This window comes from Terrapene carolina, unplaced genomic scaffold, assembly GCF_002925995.2.
Source record: "Terrapene carolina triunguis isolate 2854851 unplaced genomic scaffold, T_m_triunguis-2.0 Scaffold173, whole genome shotgun sequence".
NCBI classification, from domain to species: Eukaryota; Metazoa; Chordata; order Testudines; family Emydidae; genus Terrapene; species Terrapene triunguis.
In genome coordinates, this window is record NW_020664524.1 from 1,583,798 (window position 1) to 1,598,877 (window position 15,080).

General features: G+C 44.5%; 1 protein-coding gene across 2 annotated transcripts in view; it reads right to left on the reverse strand.

Moving 5' to 3' along the window:
* HDAC4 (histone deacetylase 4) overlaps positions 1-15,080 on the reverse strand; it is a 439,152-nt gene that overhangs the window by 164,988 nt on the left and 259,084 nt on the right. For both annotated transcript variants that reach the window (XM_024194087.3, XM_024194086.3), the window contains exon 5: positions 2,351-2,501. In XM_024194087.3, coding sequence (XP_024049855.1) covers positions 2,351-2,501 — 151 coding nt within the window. The remainder of the gene's footprint in view (positions 1-2,350; positions 2,502-15,080) is intronic.

Below are 15,080 nucleotides of genomic sequence, written 5' to 3' on the forward strand. Positions count from 1 at the left end.
AGGCTTTTTTGCCTGGGGCGGCAAAAAAGCCAGAGCCAGCCCTGACACTGTGAAAACGTCGTCTACAAACACCACTTCTGTTGGCTGTCTCAGAGAAGCCGCTGACTGAATGGAGTACCTCAAGTACCCTTTAAGGCAGGAGTGGGCAAACTATGGCCCGCGGGCCACATCCGGCCCGTGGGACCATCCTGCCCAGCCCTCGAGCTCTTGGCCTGGGAGGTTAGTCCCCAGCCCCTCCCCTGCTGTCCCTCCCCCCCCGTAGTCTCAGCTTGCTCGCTCCGCCATCGGCGCAATGCTCTGGGGCGGTGGGGCTGTGAGCTCCTGGGGCAGCGCAGCTGCAGAGCCCGGCCTGACCCGGTGCTCTGAGCTGCCTGGTGGCGGCGGCAGCGTGGCCCAGCTCCAGCCGGGCGGTGCAGCTATAGCGCCGCCAGCCACCGGTGCTCCAGGCAGTGCGGTAAGGGGGCAGGGAGCAGTGGGGGTTGGATAGAGGGCAGGGGAGTTCGGGGTGGTGGTCAGGGGACGGGGGTGTGGATGGTGGTCGGGGGGGGAACAGGGGGTTGAATGGGGCAGGGGTCCCGGGGGGCAGTCAGGAAGGAGGGGGGGGGTGGATGGGGCAGCAGGGGGCAGTCAGGGGCAGGGGTTTCGGGGGCAGTCAGGGGACAGGGAGAAGGGATGGTTGGATGGGGCAGGGGTCCGGGGGGGGGGGGGGAAGGGCATCAGGAATGAGAGGAGGGGTTGGATGGGGCAGCAAGGGTCTGGGGGCGGTCAGGGGACAGGGGTGTGTGGATGGGGCAGGGGTCCCGGAGGGGGGGGCAGATAGGAGGTGGGGGCCGGGCCACAACCCCCTCCCCTAACAGGCCCTCCATACAATTTACAAAACCTGATGCAGCCCTCAGGCAAAAAAATGTGCCCACCCCTGCTTTAAGCACTAGAGGTGGTCTTCCCAGGGCACGACTGAGACACATTGGGAGGGGAGCTTGCAGTGCTGTTGCTTGTGAGATCCATGTTCTGGGGTTAGTGGAGTTCAACCTTTAATGCTGCTAACTGAACACCTCTCACATGCTTCAAATTCATGTGCAATAAGGGTCAGAATGAGCAACTGAAATGTCTGATGGGGGATTTGTGTGGTCCTAATGCAAAATACAAAGTAATGCACACTTGAAAACAATCCCAACTACACCTACAAAAGGATGGGGCTAAATGAGCTGTTACCACTCAAGAAAGAGACCATGGAGTCATTGTGGATATTTCTCTGAAACCATCCACTCAGTTTGCAGTGGCAGTCAAAAAAGCTAACAGAATGTAGAAACCATTAGTAAAGGGTAGATAAGACAGAAAATATCATAATGCCACTATATAAAGCCATGGTACATCCATACCTTGAATATCTTATGCAGTTCTGGTCCCCCGTCTCAAAAAAGATATATCAGAATTGGAAAAAGTACAGAGAAGGGCAACAAAAATTATTAGTGGTATGGAACAGCTTACATATGAGGAGAGAATAAAAAAATGGGACTGTTCAGCTTGGAAAAGACATTGACTAAGAGGAGGTGTGATACAGGTCTATAAAATCATGAGAAAGTGAGTATTTTCTCCTTCACATAAGACAAGAAGCAGGAGTCACCCAATGAAATTAATAGGCAACAGATTTAAAACAAACAAAAGGAAGTACTTCACAGAACACTCAGTTAACCTGTGGAAATCATTGCCAGGAGACGTGAAGGCTGAAAGTGTAATTGGGTTCAAAAAAGATTCAGGAGAGCATCAGATGGAAAATAGGTCCATCAATGGCTATTAGCCAACCTGGTCAGAGATGCAACCCCATCTCTATGTATGTCCCTAAACATCTGACTGCCAGAAGCTGGGACTGGACAACAGGGGATGGATCACTCAATTTCCCTGTTCTCTTCATTCCCTCTGTCAGAAGACAGGATACTGGGCTAGACGGATCGTAGATCTGACCCACTATGGCCATTCTTATGTGATGACAATTTTACTGCATCTTGTTGCACACTTTTCCTTGGGTACTATCACATACACAAGAGCAAACCATACTTTGTAAGGTATAAAGAAATACTTTCAGAATTAAGATACTTTATTTTACGTATATAAAAACAAAATTGAGAGCTCAGATACAGTTTCATCTTTTCTTTATCCTCAATCCCTTCTCACAGTTAACATGAGAATTTCATGCAACAAGTCTCCGTATGCAGAGAACCACGGATGTTTCATAAGCATTGTAAACTACCTTTGTACAACCACAGCGTAAAACAGAGTTACCAGTGCCCATGGCTTCTATTCACCTACTGTAAACTCCATCACTGAAATAAACTATCTTGCTGTTACTTACTTTCTTTTCCTTTCTCTTTGTTTTTTAGCTGTTGTAGTTTCTGTTCTCTATGCTGCTTCTCCAGCTCTTGTTCCTGTCGATGTTGCTCCAACTTTCTCTGGTGTTCCAAGAGCTCCTGCTGATGTTTCATTGCTAGCATTTCCTGTTGCTGCTGTTGAGACGTGAAAGGAAAAAAGAAGTGAATGCACGTAGTCTGACCACCCAAAGCCTTCATACCACAATGCGCCAAACAGGAACTGTTATAACTGGACGCTGATGTGTTTGAATACATTTAACAAAACAATGAAAGAGCATTTCTCCTTGTGCAAATGATTCCTGCATTAGGATGGGCATGTCACTCCACTCATCCTCATTCCAAATTTAAGAGAGAGCACATGCTATGTTATGGCTAACCTCTTCGGGGATGTGGTACAAGACAACTCTGGCTTACCCTTTGTGGCCCTGTGCAGGAGCTGGTTACAATCAGAGCCCCTGTACTTAGTGAGCACTGGACCTATTGTTTAAATAGCACTAACTTCTCCAAAAGGGGTGGGGCTATGCTCCTCAATCCACAGTTGGTTCTACATGGAAGGACAGACAACGATCAGAGCCACCAGAGCTCCAGAAAGGTATTTTTGTCTAAGCCAGTCTCAAAAGCTCCTGGATCTCCCAATGGTGTGGCATGCATCTGCACCACCATCCACACGAGGCTAAAACAACTGTGCTCACAGACTGGTCAATTTCAGACACTGCAGCAGGTTCTCACTTGTGTCAGGTTGTCACAATCATTTTTAAAGAATTCCCTTTGGAATCATGCCCTAAGGATACATGAATAAACATTTCTTAACTGAGGCCCTATGTATGTTTAGGTAAATCAAACCAACAAACCACTACTGGTACAAAGTTTAGCTTACATCAGTGCATACTGAAGTAACATGCACTGATGAAAGCCCAGTTTTGTGCTGGTGCAGCACATCTGCATTATGGGTGTGCACATCTACATTACAGGCTTGCACAAGGGTAACCAACATCAATGTAATTGCACTGGTGAAAAAATTGCCTAGTTTAGACTGGGCCTGAGTACTGTCTAGCTATTGTGTATTTTAAACTAACGTGCATTTGTAAATATTCTTGATCAATTGAAATGCTTTATAAGAAAATTATTACAATCAAAAACCCACGACTATATTAAGAAAATGTTTTTGAGGTTACAAAATGAGACCCTCACAAATTAGTAAAGTGCCAGAATAAAAATTGTCTGAGCCCAATGAATTCAAACTCATCCTGGCCACACCCCTCAGAGGTAGATAGAGTTTTGACAAAAGAAGAACTGAGATTCAGGGAGATGAAGGCCAAAATCTGCAAAAATCCCCACTAATTTTGGGTGCCCATCTTGAGACACTAAGACCTGATTTTTTTTTAGTGTTTTTAAATAGCCCTTCACATGTTCAAAATACTGTACAGATATTACGTAATTAATCCTCACAACTCCCCTGTGAGGGAGGACGTTACCCCACCTTTTGACTCAAGTGGTTAGCCAATATCCAGGGCCTTGCCAGGCTGTTTCAATGAGGAGAGAGATGAGATGAGTCAGGTGTATTGTTTGGTGCACTCCTGTTTAGTTACAAAGACTGTACACTGTTTTCCCTGCACAGTAGAAACAAACAAGAGCAGGCAGCTTCTTACTCTCGGTTTCCAAGTCTGCCCTTCCAGTCAGGTCTATGCCCAAGGAGCTCTGTCTCTCTGCTCACAACTGCTTCTCATGCCTTCTGCTGATGGGCTCCTCTTACACATACACAACTTGCCAAACAATCCCCTAGTCCCTGCATTTGCAACCAGTTCCAGAGAAATGTTCAGAGCACACAGTTTAGCCCTGTCCAGGTTTTGCCATGCAGCCCAGTGAGTTGGGCAGCAGCCTGAGCCTGGAAGTCTATACCGCATTGAAAGCTCTGCAGCGCAAGCCAGAGCTGGCTGGCACTGGCCAACCACAGAGGTTGTTTTAGCTGTGTAGACATATCCGATAGCAAAGCCAGCATTAGCACGGAGGGCCTCCTGAATCCCTGCATTCCATACCACACAACATTACTCCCAGAGGGTCTGACATCCACAGCTCCCACTGATTTCATTTCTCACTGTGAGTGCTTAACACTTCTGAAAATCAGGTGTTTAAATTTGGACAGCTAGAAGATGAGGAACACACAATTAGTGACCATTTGTGAAAGTTTTGATTTAAGTGATTTGCCCACCGTCACATACAAAGTCCCAGCCCAGTGCACCATCTCCTAGGCCAAATGGTATTTTCATGGGACATGGGTGGGTCAGCAGTAGGATGAGAATCCATTTTGTCTGCTAGCGCACCTGGGTGGGTGAATGCACAGTGCTAACATAATGTTCAGTGTTGTAATGGCAAGCCAGGAGCCAGCTGCACTGAGCAAAAAAACAGATGAGAAATGACAATTTTTAGTAGCAAATAACTTGGCCACATGAGAATGGTTTTCCATGGGGCCACAAAAAGGCACCTTCCTCATAACAGTACTAGTCTCCTGCCAAATTTCAAGTTCCCACCGTAAATCCTGGAGATATTAGAGCTCTTTAAAAAAGAAGCTCCACCTAAATATATGGGTTATCATCACTCCTACAATGCTTCCAGATTTCATTTGCATCCTGTGTGTCAAGATGGAATGTTCTGCATAGTTCAGTTACGTATATTATTATGCCGCAGATTACTCAGAGTACAGGAACACGTTCGCTCACTGGCTTGAGTTACCATAATCACATTACGCCCGCCTTGCATTCTTTACCTTGGCAGCTTATAAACTAGCAGATTGATTTTAAATTGGCACTGTTGACTTTTAAAACCCTTAGTAGACCCTGGCGATAGTTGAGATTTCTTCCTTCAGCCTTGACTTAATGGGTATCTGTGCTCAGATACCACCCACTGTCAAAATTTCCCACCACCCTGTCTTAACTGGGAGGGGATTGGGCCAGAGTTGTGGTAGCTGCTAAGGTATGGATTTCTAACTTGCCTCCCCCTCAAGAAAAAAAATCTCACTCCATCTCTCTCCAGTTTTGGAAAGTATCTTATACCTTTTTAAAATCCAAAGATGTTTTGCTTATTTATAAAATATGTTTTTGCTACTGTGGCCCTGCATTTATTGCTTTTTTCCTCCCCCCTTTTTTTTTTGCCATCTGTTTTTATTTGTTAAAGTTTTCGATAGCTATCTTTTGGTTTTTTTAAGTGGTGCCATTAAGATTTTCAGCACAATGCACTTCTGTAAGGGGCACATTATAAATAAAGTTATTATAAAATTCTATACAAGCATGTGGAAAGAAAGGAGTAATGCCTGCATATGCTGCAATCTAACTGGCTAACTACTCAGAGTTTTAAACATTCCTCTATCATTTTTTGCTAAAATTTTAAGCATATTAAGTACTAAATAATGCAGAACTGCTTACGATTACATTCATTGCAAATACCGTGGTCTATTCATAATGTTCTAGTTCAACCCACTTGAACAACTGAGAGCAATTCAGGATTTAACCACATACAAAAATAAAACCTCCAGATGCCTGTTTTTTGTTTTTTAATTAAGTAGCAGCATCCACTAACACTTTTCTGTTGGGAGAAAAAAATATCATTACAGACTTACAAGAAGTCCACCACACGGTGGCTATAACCTAGGCCCAGAAAGTATGAAAATGAAAAATAATTTTTGCACAATTTGTTTAAAAAGGTTTTGGGTTGTTTTTTTTTAAATGAAATCAGGAGCCTTTTTTTCCCCCACCTGCAGTCTGCTGGGCTTATGTTATGCTTCCTGGAATGGCTTACATACACTGATGTTTTAGAAAGAATTGTTTTTTCATTAACATCTGTAGTGAAATGTAAATGAAGAAGAAAAGAAGTGAAGACAGATTTGTACAGGATTTCTTCTAAAAATTTCATTAAAGATGTATTGCTTCTGCTGGAGTTCCAACCCACGAGTATACTCGCTATAGATTATGAATCTTTTCAGAGAAAAGAAATGAAAAAAAGCCTGTCTTATTGAAGAGAAGAGACAGCATTCTAGATCATGTTGTTAGGACAAAGTGAAATGAGGTCTCCTGTAGACTCTGGTAATAATGACAAATGCAGAACCCACTTTTCTGCTGTGTCTATGTTGGGATTTTTCCTACATTGCAAATAGAGACTTCCTTCTTTTCCTACTGGCAGTGTGATAGCACAGAAAGCAGGCATATATTGCCCAGAGTAACTACTTTTGAAATATAATTCTACATATGCGAATAAATATTTAGGTGGATTTGTTAAGGCTTGTTAGTTATCCTAGTAAGAACTCTCTCTCATACCTTTATAAAACAGTAGGAGACACTATCGCCAAACTCTGTTGCAGGCAAGTCTACCAATTGCAATTCTGCAATGCTCATATGTTAATTGCACAGTTCGTTTAAAAGTATGTTTTTCTTGCAAAGTAAGAAAAATTAAATATTTGCAAAAAATAAAATTATACGGCAAGGGCAAGCCCCTACCTTAGGACTAATTCCAGAACATATTGTAATTTGAAGAGTGTACTGTGAAAAATATGGATACTGTATTAGTAAGAGTGCAGCAGGGAACATCTGAATAAGGGGCTCTTGCCAAAATAAATATTTGTAAATATTTATAACTATAGGGATTCCTTCATATGCTTAATGTCACTGCTTCTACTATTCACGAAAAACACACAAATGCTTAACTGTACCTGTAGCTAAAGCTTCTGAGACTCCACTGGCATATATTAATGCTAATACATGTATTCAGAAAAATGTAGTGGATTTAATGGCATTTATCATTTTACAGCTAAATGTGAAGACAACAGTACAACAAATATCAATCACATTTACTAAAATTTCCATTCTCTTCAATTAATTCAGGTTTATTTAGAAAACAGAGGGGAGCAAACAACAGCTTTTTAAATAAATACATTCTAAACTTATTTTCTTTTCAACTGTACCAAGTAAAGCAGCTAAAATAGAATCCCTCAGTCATTACAATAAAAATGGAAACAGAGATACTGCTAATTAAAGCTCTCATTGATATTATTTCCAAAGAAATACAATATAGTCATGGAAACCAAGTGTCACGAAAACTTATATGATAATAAAGACTCAATTTACCACAACAAATGCAACTACATTTCCTAACAAGATGGGGCCAGCCACAGACACAAATGGGCCATCATCATGGTAGGGATTAGGCATGTCCATCGGTGCTCCCTCGGAGTTTGAAGATGATTGCCTTCCATAAAATCCGAGATCCACAGATCTTGTCACAATTGGTGCAGACATTTCCTAGTGGAAGGGGTGGATCTGGATTGTTCCGTTGGGCTCCAGCATGTTCTTTCCTCCTTTACCACTGTCTCTGTTGGATCTCAAAATACTGGGATCTTTGCCACAAGGTCCTTTTCCATTTAGGTCAGTCGAGGGCTTGGGTTTCCCATGAGTTTAATTGCACTTCTTCATATTGGCTTTGAGGATGACTTTGAAGCGCCTTTTTTGCCCTCCCCTTGTCCATTGGCCATGGCTCAGTTGTGAGAACATGATCTGCTTTGGGTGTCGATTTTCCGGCATTCGAAGAACATGATTAGCCCAACGGAGTTAGTGGTGGATGATCATAGCTTCAATGCTGGAGGTTTTGGCTTGGGACAGAACACTGATGTTGGTGTGTCGGTCGTCCACTTGATTTGGAAGATTTTGCAGAAGCACTGTTGATGGTACCCTTCAAGAACCTTGAGGTGTCTACTGCACATGACCCAGGTTTCGACACCATACAAGAGAGCAGGGATAACAACAGCCTGGTATGTGGGAAGCTTGGTGTGATTCTTGATGTCATGATCTTCAAAGACATGTTTTCTCAAGTGTCCGAAAGTAGCACTGGTGCATTGAAGGTGGTGTTGAATTTCCTCATCAATGTCAGCTTTCTGAGACAGATAGCTGCTGAGGTAAAGAAGTGCTTGACGTTCTCCAGGGTCCCTTTACTGACCTGAATTACAGGAGTATGATTCTGGTGATTTGGATCCTGTTGATGGAGTACCTTAGTTTTCTTGGTGTTGATTGTGAGGCTGAGTTGGTTGTAGGACTCAGAGAAAGCGTTGATTCTTTTTTGAAGATCTTCTTCTGAGTGGGCACACAGGGCACAGTCATCCGCATATTGGAGTTCAATGGCTGATTTAGTCTTTGTCTTGGATCGGAGACTATTGAGGTTGAAGAACTTGCCGTCCATTCTGTATTGGACGTCAAGTCCGGAGGGGAACTTGTCAGAGATGAGGAATAGGATGACAGCAAGGAAGATGGAGAAAAGTGTTGGAGCGATGAGACAGCCTTGCTTAACTCCTGTCTTGACTAGGAAGGGGTCCGTTTCAGATCCATTGCTGATAACTGTCACAGACATGTTGCCGAGAAGGAGCCGGAGGACGGCAACAAATTTTGGCAGGCATATAAATGTAATGACAATTCTCCACAGTGTCTCACGACTGATGGAGTCAAATGCTTTCGTGAAGTCAATGAAAACCACATACAGAGGTTGATGTTGCTTGTGGCACTTTTCTTGAAGTTGGCGGTTGGAAGATCATGTCGGTGGTACTCTGAGATGGTCTGAATCCGCACTACATTTCTGGGAGCATTTTCTTGGCCAAGGGGAGCAGCCGGTTGAGGAGAATTCTCGCAAGAATCTTTCCGGAGGTGGACAACAGGATAATTCCTCAATAGTTTCCACAATCTAATTTGTCTCCCTTCTTGAAGATGGTCACAATCATGGCATCTCCAAGAGCTGTATGGATTTCTTCTGAATTCCAAGTCTTGAGGATTAAGGCGTGAAGCTGGTGAGCCTGTTCGCCGCCTCCTCTGAAGATTTCAGTGGGGATTCCATCCGGTCCAGATGCCTTATTGTTCATTTGTTTGATGGCTTTCTTTACCTCAATGAATGTTGGTGGGATTCTGAGGTCATCCTTGATAGGATGTTGAGGGATTAAATCAAAGACCAACATTGAAGTCACGATTCAGAAGGTCTTTGAAGTAGTCTTTCCAACACGCATTGGTAGATTCATTCTCCCTGAGAAGGTTGGCTCCATCCCTGGATCAGAGTGGGGTTAGCCCTGGGGAACCATAAAGGGCTTTGGTGGTGTTCAAGAATCCATGCATGTTATGGGTGTTGGATCTCCTTCGCTTTGCTCTCCCACTACTTGTTCTTCATTTCACAGGTTTTCCTTTGAACTTCATCTTTGAGTTGATGGTGGACATATTGCTTCTGCTTGGAATTGATGTCATTCTGCCAACCACAGAAGGGCTTGTGCTTATGGTTGATCAGGTCTTGGATTTCCTCATAGTTCTCATCAAACCAGTCTTGGTGCTTCTTGGTTGAGAAGCCCAGTGTTCCTTCACATGCAGCATGGGCGGCAAATTTGAATGCTTTCCAATGATCTTTGTGGCTCTCCATTTCAGTTTTGATATTCATCAGTTTCTTGGGGAGGCACTGTTGGAAAAGGTCAAGTTTAGTTGGTCTTTAAGACTCTCGGCATTAATCTTCCATCTAGCTGATTTCTTCTGCATTTGTCATGTTGGTGTGAATTTGATGTAAATGATACAGCAGATAAGGCAATGTTCCTCAGTCATCGCTTTGGTGATGTAAACGTCTTCACAATCACGGACAATGACATAGTCAATCAGATGCCAATGCTTATATCACATGTGTTCCCACAATGTCTTCTACTTATTCTTTTGGTGGAAACATGGTGTGTGATAATTAGGTCATATTTCGCGCATTTGGTCAGGAGAATTCTGTTGAAATTCATCTTGCCCACTCCTTCCTTTCCGATTGTGCCATTGTAATTCCAAGAGCTGGTTGACTATTTCATTTTTGATAGCAAAACCAACACTGTAGATTTGTCATTCAGCGTCACCTGCTACTTTTCAGAAAAAAGTGTAACCACCACCTTGTTCCTTGAGCTTTCCTTCTCCTGCATGTCAGGTCTCAGTGCAGCAATGTCGATGTCATCCCTCCTGAATTCTCTGGCCACAATCGCTGTTCTTTGCTCTGGCGAGTTATTTTTCGTATTGTCCATCAGGATTCAAACATTCCAGGTTCCAAATTTCATTGTTCAGTTTTGACCACAGTAAGGTGATCCCTCTGGACATGGTTATCCAGTCGGGGGGGAGACAAGGCAAACTGTGTTTAGGGCACCTTTTCTAGCCCTCTCCCATGCGAGGTGAGCAGAGTGGATCTTAAAAGGGGCTGCTCAGTCATGGCTGTAGCTGCCAAGTTGCGGACCTGCCTCTGTCCAAATGCATAAATGACCATCTGACAGCCACTGCCTACATGCCGGTCTGTGACCAGGAGCTTCTGGTAATAACTGTCTTGCTCCACCTACCCTTCCCCCAGCCACAAAAACCGACCCAGAGATTGCTCCCTCCTACCCACAATTTCAGGCAAGTTCCCTCCCTCCCTTCCAAGATATTTATAACCTCCTATTTACAACCTTTCCCCTTGACAGCTTTCTGAAAGGTGCTTTAATTTTTTGTTTTCTAAAATTTGGTCAAACTGAGTAAAATTTTCAACAGCACCTAAGACATTTAGCAACCTACTTCCCAATTCGTTTTCACCTAGGTACTTTTGAAAAATTACCCACTGCAATTAGTTGAAGGATGTGTAAAACTACCTGTAGCCAGAGAACTTAGTACTGCCTATGTATCTGAGGAGGAGCATGTGCATGGTTTACTTTAGCAGAGATCTGCAGTAAATTACACTCAACGCATTTGTTTCAGATTCTTGGTTACTATAATCTGAAATAAATTTAACTTCTGTGAAGACTGCAGCATGAGTGGAATGTACTCTGATCCTGACCAGGCAAGGCACTCCGTGCTGCTCTATACCTATCCTAGATACAATTCCTAATCTACCTGGGAATCATGTAACTGGGGTAAGTATGAAGAATAGCTATATTGTTTTGGAATACTGACTAGGATAGAAATTGGGAAAGTGCTACAATCTCTCCTCCTTTCCTAGCTGAGGACACTAACAGGACTACAGAACCATATTTAGACTTGGAAGGATTTGAATTTTATCAGTAAATGTCGGTAAAAGTTCATTTCACCGTACACACACAAACTAATAAAATAAATATTACCATCCATAATAATCACCATTTAAAGATAGGCAAAGTAAGAAAAATGCTTTTTTGAAAACTTACTAGATTTTGATTTAAGGCTATTTACTATATTTTAACATGTGACGTAGGGAGTTTGTGTTTTAACAGTTATAAAGCTTTAATATTTTGAATCATTAAATAACTACTGTCTGACCCCCTCCATAATTTTGCTCAACTGTGAATATTTAAATTGATAAAAAAAGAGACAAAAATGCTCAAAAATAATCAAGATTATCAGTCGAAATTCTAAAACAATAAAAATCAAATTCTGCCAAACCTGACTATATTAAAAAATGATACTTAGGGGGGAATTTTCAAAAGCCCACAGTGTTGCTCTAACTACTCCCAATGCGGTCAATGGGAGTTTTAATATGGACATGAATAGGAGCAGAGGTAGGCCAGTGCTGAGCACTTGTGAACGCTTTGAAATTGCAATTGCTGGAAAACGAGTGCATCTTTGGAGTGGTGGAGCGAAGGGTGACTATTAATCTTAAGAAAATTGGTCAGGCCTCAACAAGTTGTGGGACTCCAAACAGGGAAGGAAGTAGGAGTCCAGATGGAAATAACTCCCTGTATCCCTCCCACTGATCACAAGAGGGTGCTAAGAATTGTGGTTTGTACTCTTAAAAAGCTAGGAGCTATATCAAATGCTTCTCACAAAAATCAAAGTGTGCTGGAAATTTGGCCATGCTTGAGCTCCCCCTGGCCCGGCATCATGCCATGACCATCACCACGTAATGTCTGTGCTAGAGCGTAACTGCAGTCCGGATCACTTTATCCAATCTCTCTAATTCTTTTAGGAAAGCTCAGTCACAAACCAGAACAAAAGACTTAAGGTGCTTGAGGAGGAATGAAACACTGGACCCTGGTGCAGAAAGCCATAGAACTCAGGGGGAGGAAGATTCAGAATCATCCAGATAGTCTTAGTGAGAGATCATCTCTAGGGACACTTAGAGCAACACAGATCAGCGGATTACTGAGAAGTGCCCACTTTCTTTACAGCCTTCCAAGTCACTGTACTGAGAGGGAAGTGAAAGGCAAAGGAGAAAATACACTCTTGTGAAAAGGCATCCTTAGCTTCTGCTTATGGGTTAGAGATCTTGCTACAATACAGAGTAATGTGTTGTTTGCATCAAAAAGGAAGCCCATGGATGGAATGCCCTGCCCTGAGATGATCAGCCAGAATCCTTTTCTTCCTTTTCAGTTCCATTTCCTAGAAAGATCTGTGACCTGCTCAGCCAGTCCACCTGTCAGCAGAATATCTGGAACACATTACAAGCCTAGATGAATCAGAGTTTGGTCTCTACCCAAGTGCATAGTTTAAAAGAAGTTATAAAAAATAAAAAGAATCATTATGTTTAAGCACCAACAACGTGTCTGGTGCTTTAAAAACAATAATATATTTATAAAGAGTCCCTTCCCCCAGGAACTTATAGTTTAAACAAGCTAAGAGTCAGCAGACATGCGCAAATGGCTGCTTTTGGAAGTTATATAACTTGTCCTCTCATCTGAAGGTTTATTTTTACTTTGTTGGCAATCGCTCCTTAGCAGGATATTTATCTGCTTGTGTTAACTGCATGCAAAATGTTCTGTGAAAATTCTACAGATTTTTGGCTGAATACATGTATTCAAAAACGTTAAGCTCAGAACCTAAAAAAATTAACAAAATTGTAAAGATGAAACTTTGCAAAACAACAAACTATATTGATTGAAGGGGAACTATTTGATTTCTAAATGGAAGTTTTATTTTGTTTTGTTTTTTTAAGGATTTCAACATTGCCTATTAGCTGCTTTGACTTCTTATTTCAAGTTTCCACTTCCTTGTTTACTGAATTGTCAAGCTATAAGCTCTGATTTCAGGAACCTTTTTGATGACTCTTCTACCACGTGTTTTAATTTAATTTTACGGTGGATTTCTTCAAGGGCACAGCATGCTAGGTTGAGGTAACTGGCTGAACTGGCAGAAAGAGAAAGTGTTATGAATGTGAGAGGTTTTCAGAGAGACAGACAGACAGACAGACAAGCAGTAAAGGTTCCCAAAAAAGTAGACTGAAAATACAGTGCAGAAGAACACTGTTTTTTTTCACCTTCTGTGATGGAGTAATACCAGAATGTACATTCACTGTGCTTCTCATCTCAGACAGGCAGTAGGCAGCCAACCTGGTACCAGGACTCTCTGCACCCAGCCCTTCTTCTCTCCAGCAGGAAACCACTCTATCCCAGTTGAGAGCTTCCAGAGCTAGAGAATAAATTTGCTTTGACGGCCCCACATTTGTCTAGCTCAGGGGTCGGCAACCTACGGCTCGCGTGCCAAAGGTGGCACGCGAGCCGATTTTTGATGGCACGCGGCGGTGGTCAGAGCGGCTCAGCCTGCCGCCGCTCCGAGGTTCCGGCTGCTGCCCCGTTGCCAGCCAGGATCCCGGCCACCAGCCCCACTCAGCGCCCGCTGCTGGCCTGGGGACCCCCAAGGAACCCCAGGCTGGCAGCAGGCTGAGCAGGCCGGCAGCTGAGACCCCAGCTGGCAGGAGCCGGCGGCCGGAACTCCAGAGCAGCGGTGGCCTGAGCCACTCAGCCCGCTGCTGGTCTGGGGTCCCAGCCGCCGGCCGTACTCAGCCCACTGCCGGCCTCGGGTTCCATTCACTCAGCCAGCAGGGGGCTGAGTGGCTCAGTAAGCTGCCGGTCTGGGGTTCTGGCTGCCGGCCCCTTGCCAGTCGGGGTCCCAGCCGCTGGCCCCGCTCAGCCTCCTGCTGGCTTGGGTGAGCAGAACCCCAGGCTGGTAGCGGGTTGACTGGGGCCGGCGGCCGGGATCCCGGCTGGTAGAAGCTGGCGGATGGAACCTCAGACCGGCAGCGGGGGTCCCAGCCACCGGCCCTGCTCAGACCCCTGCTGGTCTGGGTGAATGGAACCCCAGGCTGGCAGTGGGCTGAGTGGTGCCAGTGGCCGGGACCTCAGACCGGCAGCAGACTGAGCCGCTCAGCCCGCTGCCGGACTGAGGTCCTGGCCACCAGCACCGCTCAGACCAGACTGGCAGCGGGCTGAGCAGGGGCTGGGATCCTTGTATGGGGTTCCAGCCACCAGCCCCTCTCAGCCTGCTGCCGGTCTGGGGTTCCATTCATCCAGACCAGCAGCGGGCTGAGTGGGGCCGGTGGCCGGGATCCTGGCCAACAGCCGCCCTCAGCCCGCTACCAGCCTGGGGTTCTGGTCACCCAGGCCGGCAGGAGGCTGAGCGGGGCCAGCAGCCAGAACTCCAGACCAGCAGCAGGCTGAGTGCTGCTGGCACCTCAGACTGGCAGCAGACTGAGCCACTCAGCCCCCCGCCGGCCCTGCTCAGCCTGCCACCGGCCCGCTGCCGGCTGAGTGAATGGAACCCCAGACCGGCAGTGGGCTGAGCGGGGCTGGTGGCTGGAACCCCAGACAAGGATCCCAGGCAAGGATCACACTAAATTGATAAGATCTGCATTTTAATTTTATTTTAAATGAAGCTTCTTAAATATTTTAAAAACCTTATTTACTGTAAATGCAACAATAGTTTATTTATATAATATAGACATAGAGAGAGAGACCTTCTACAAACG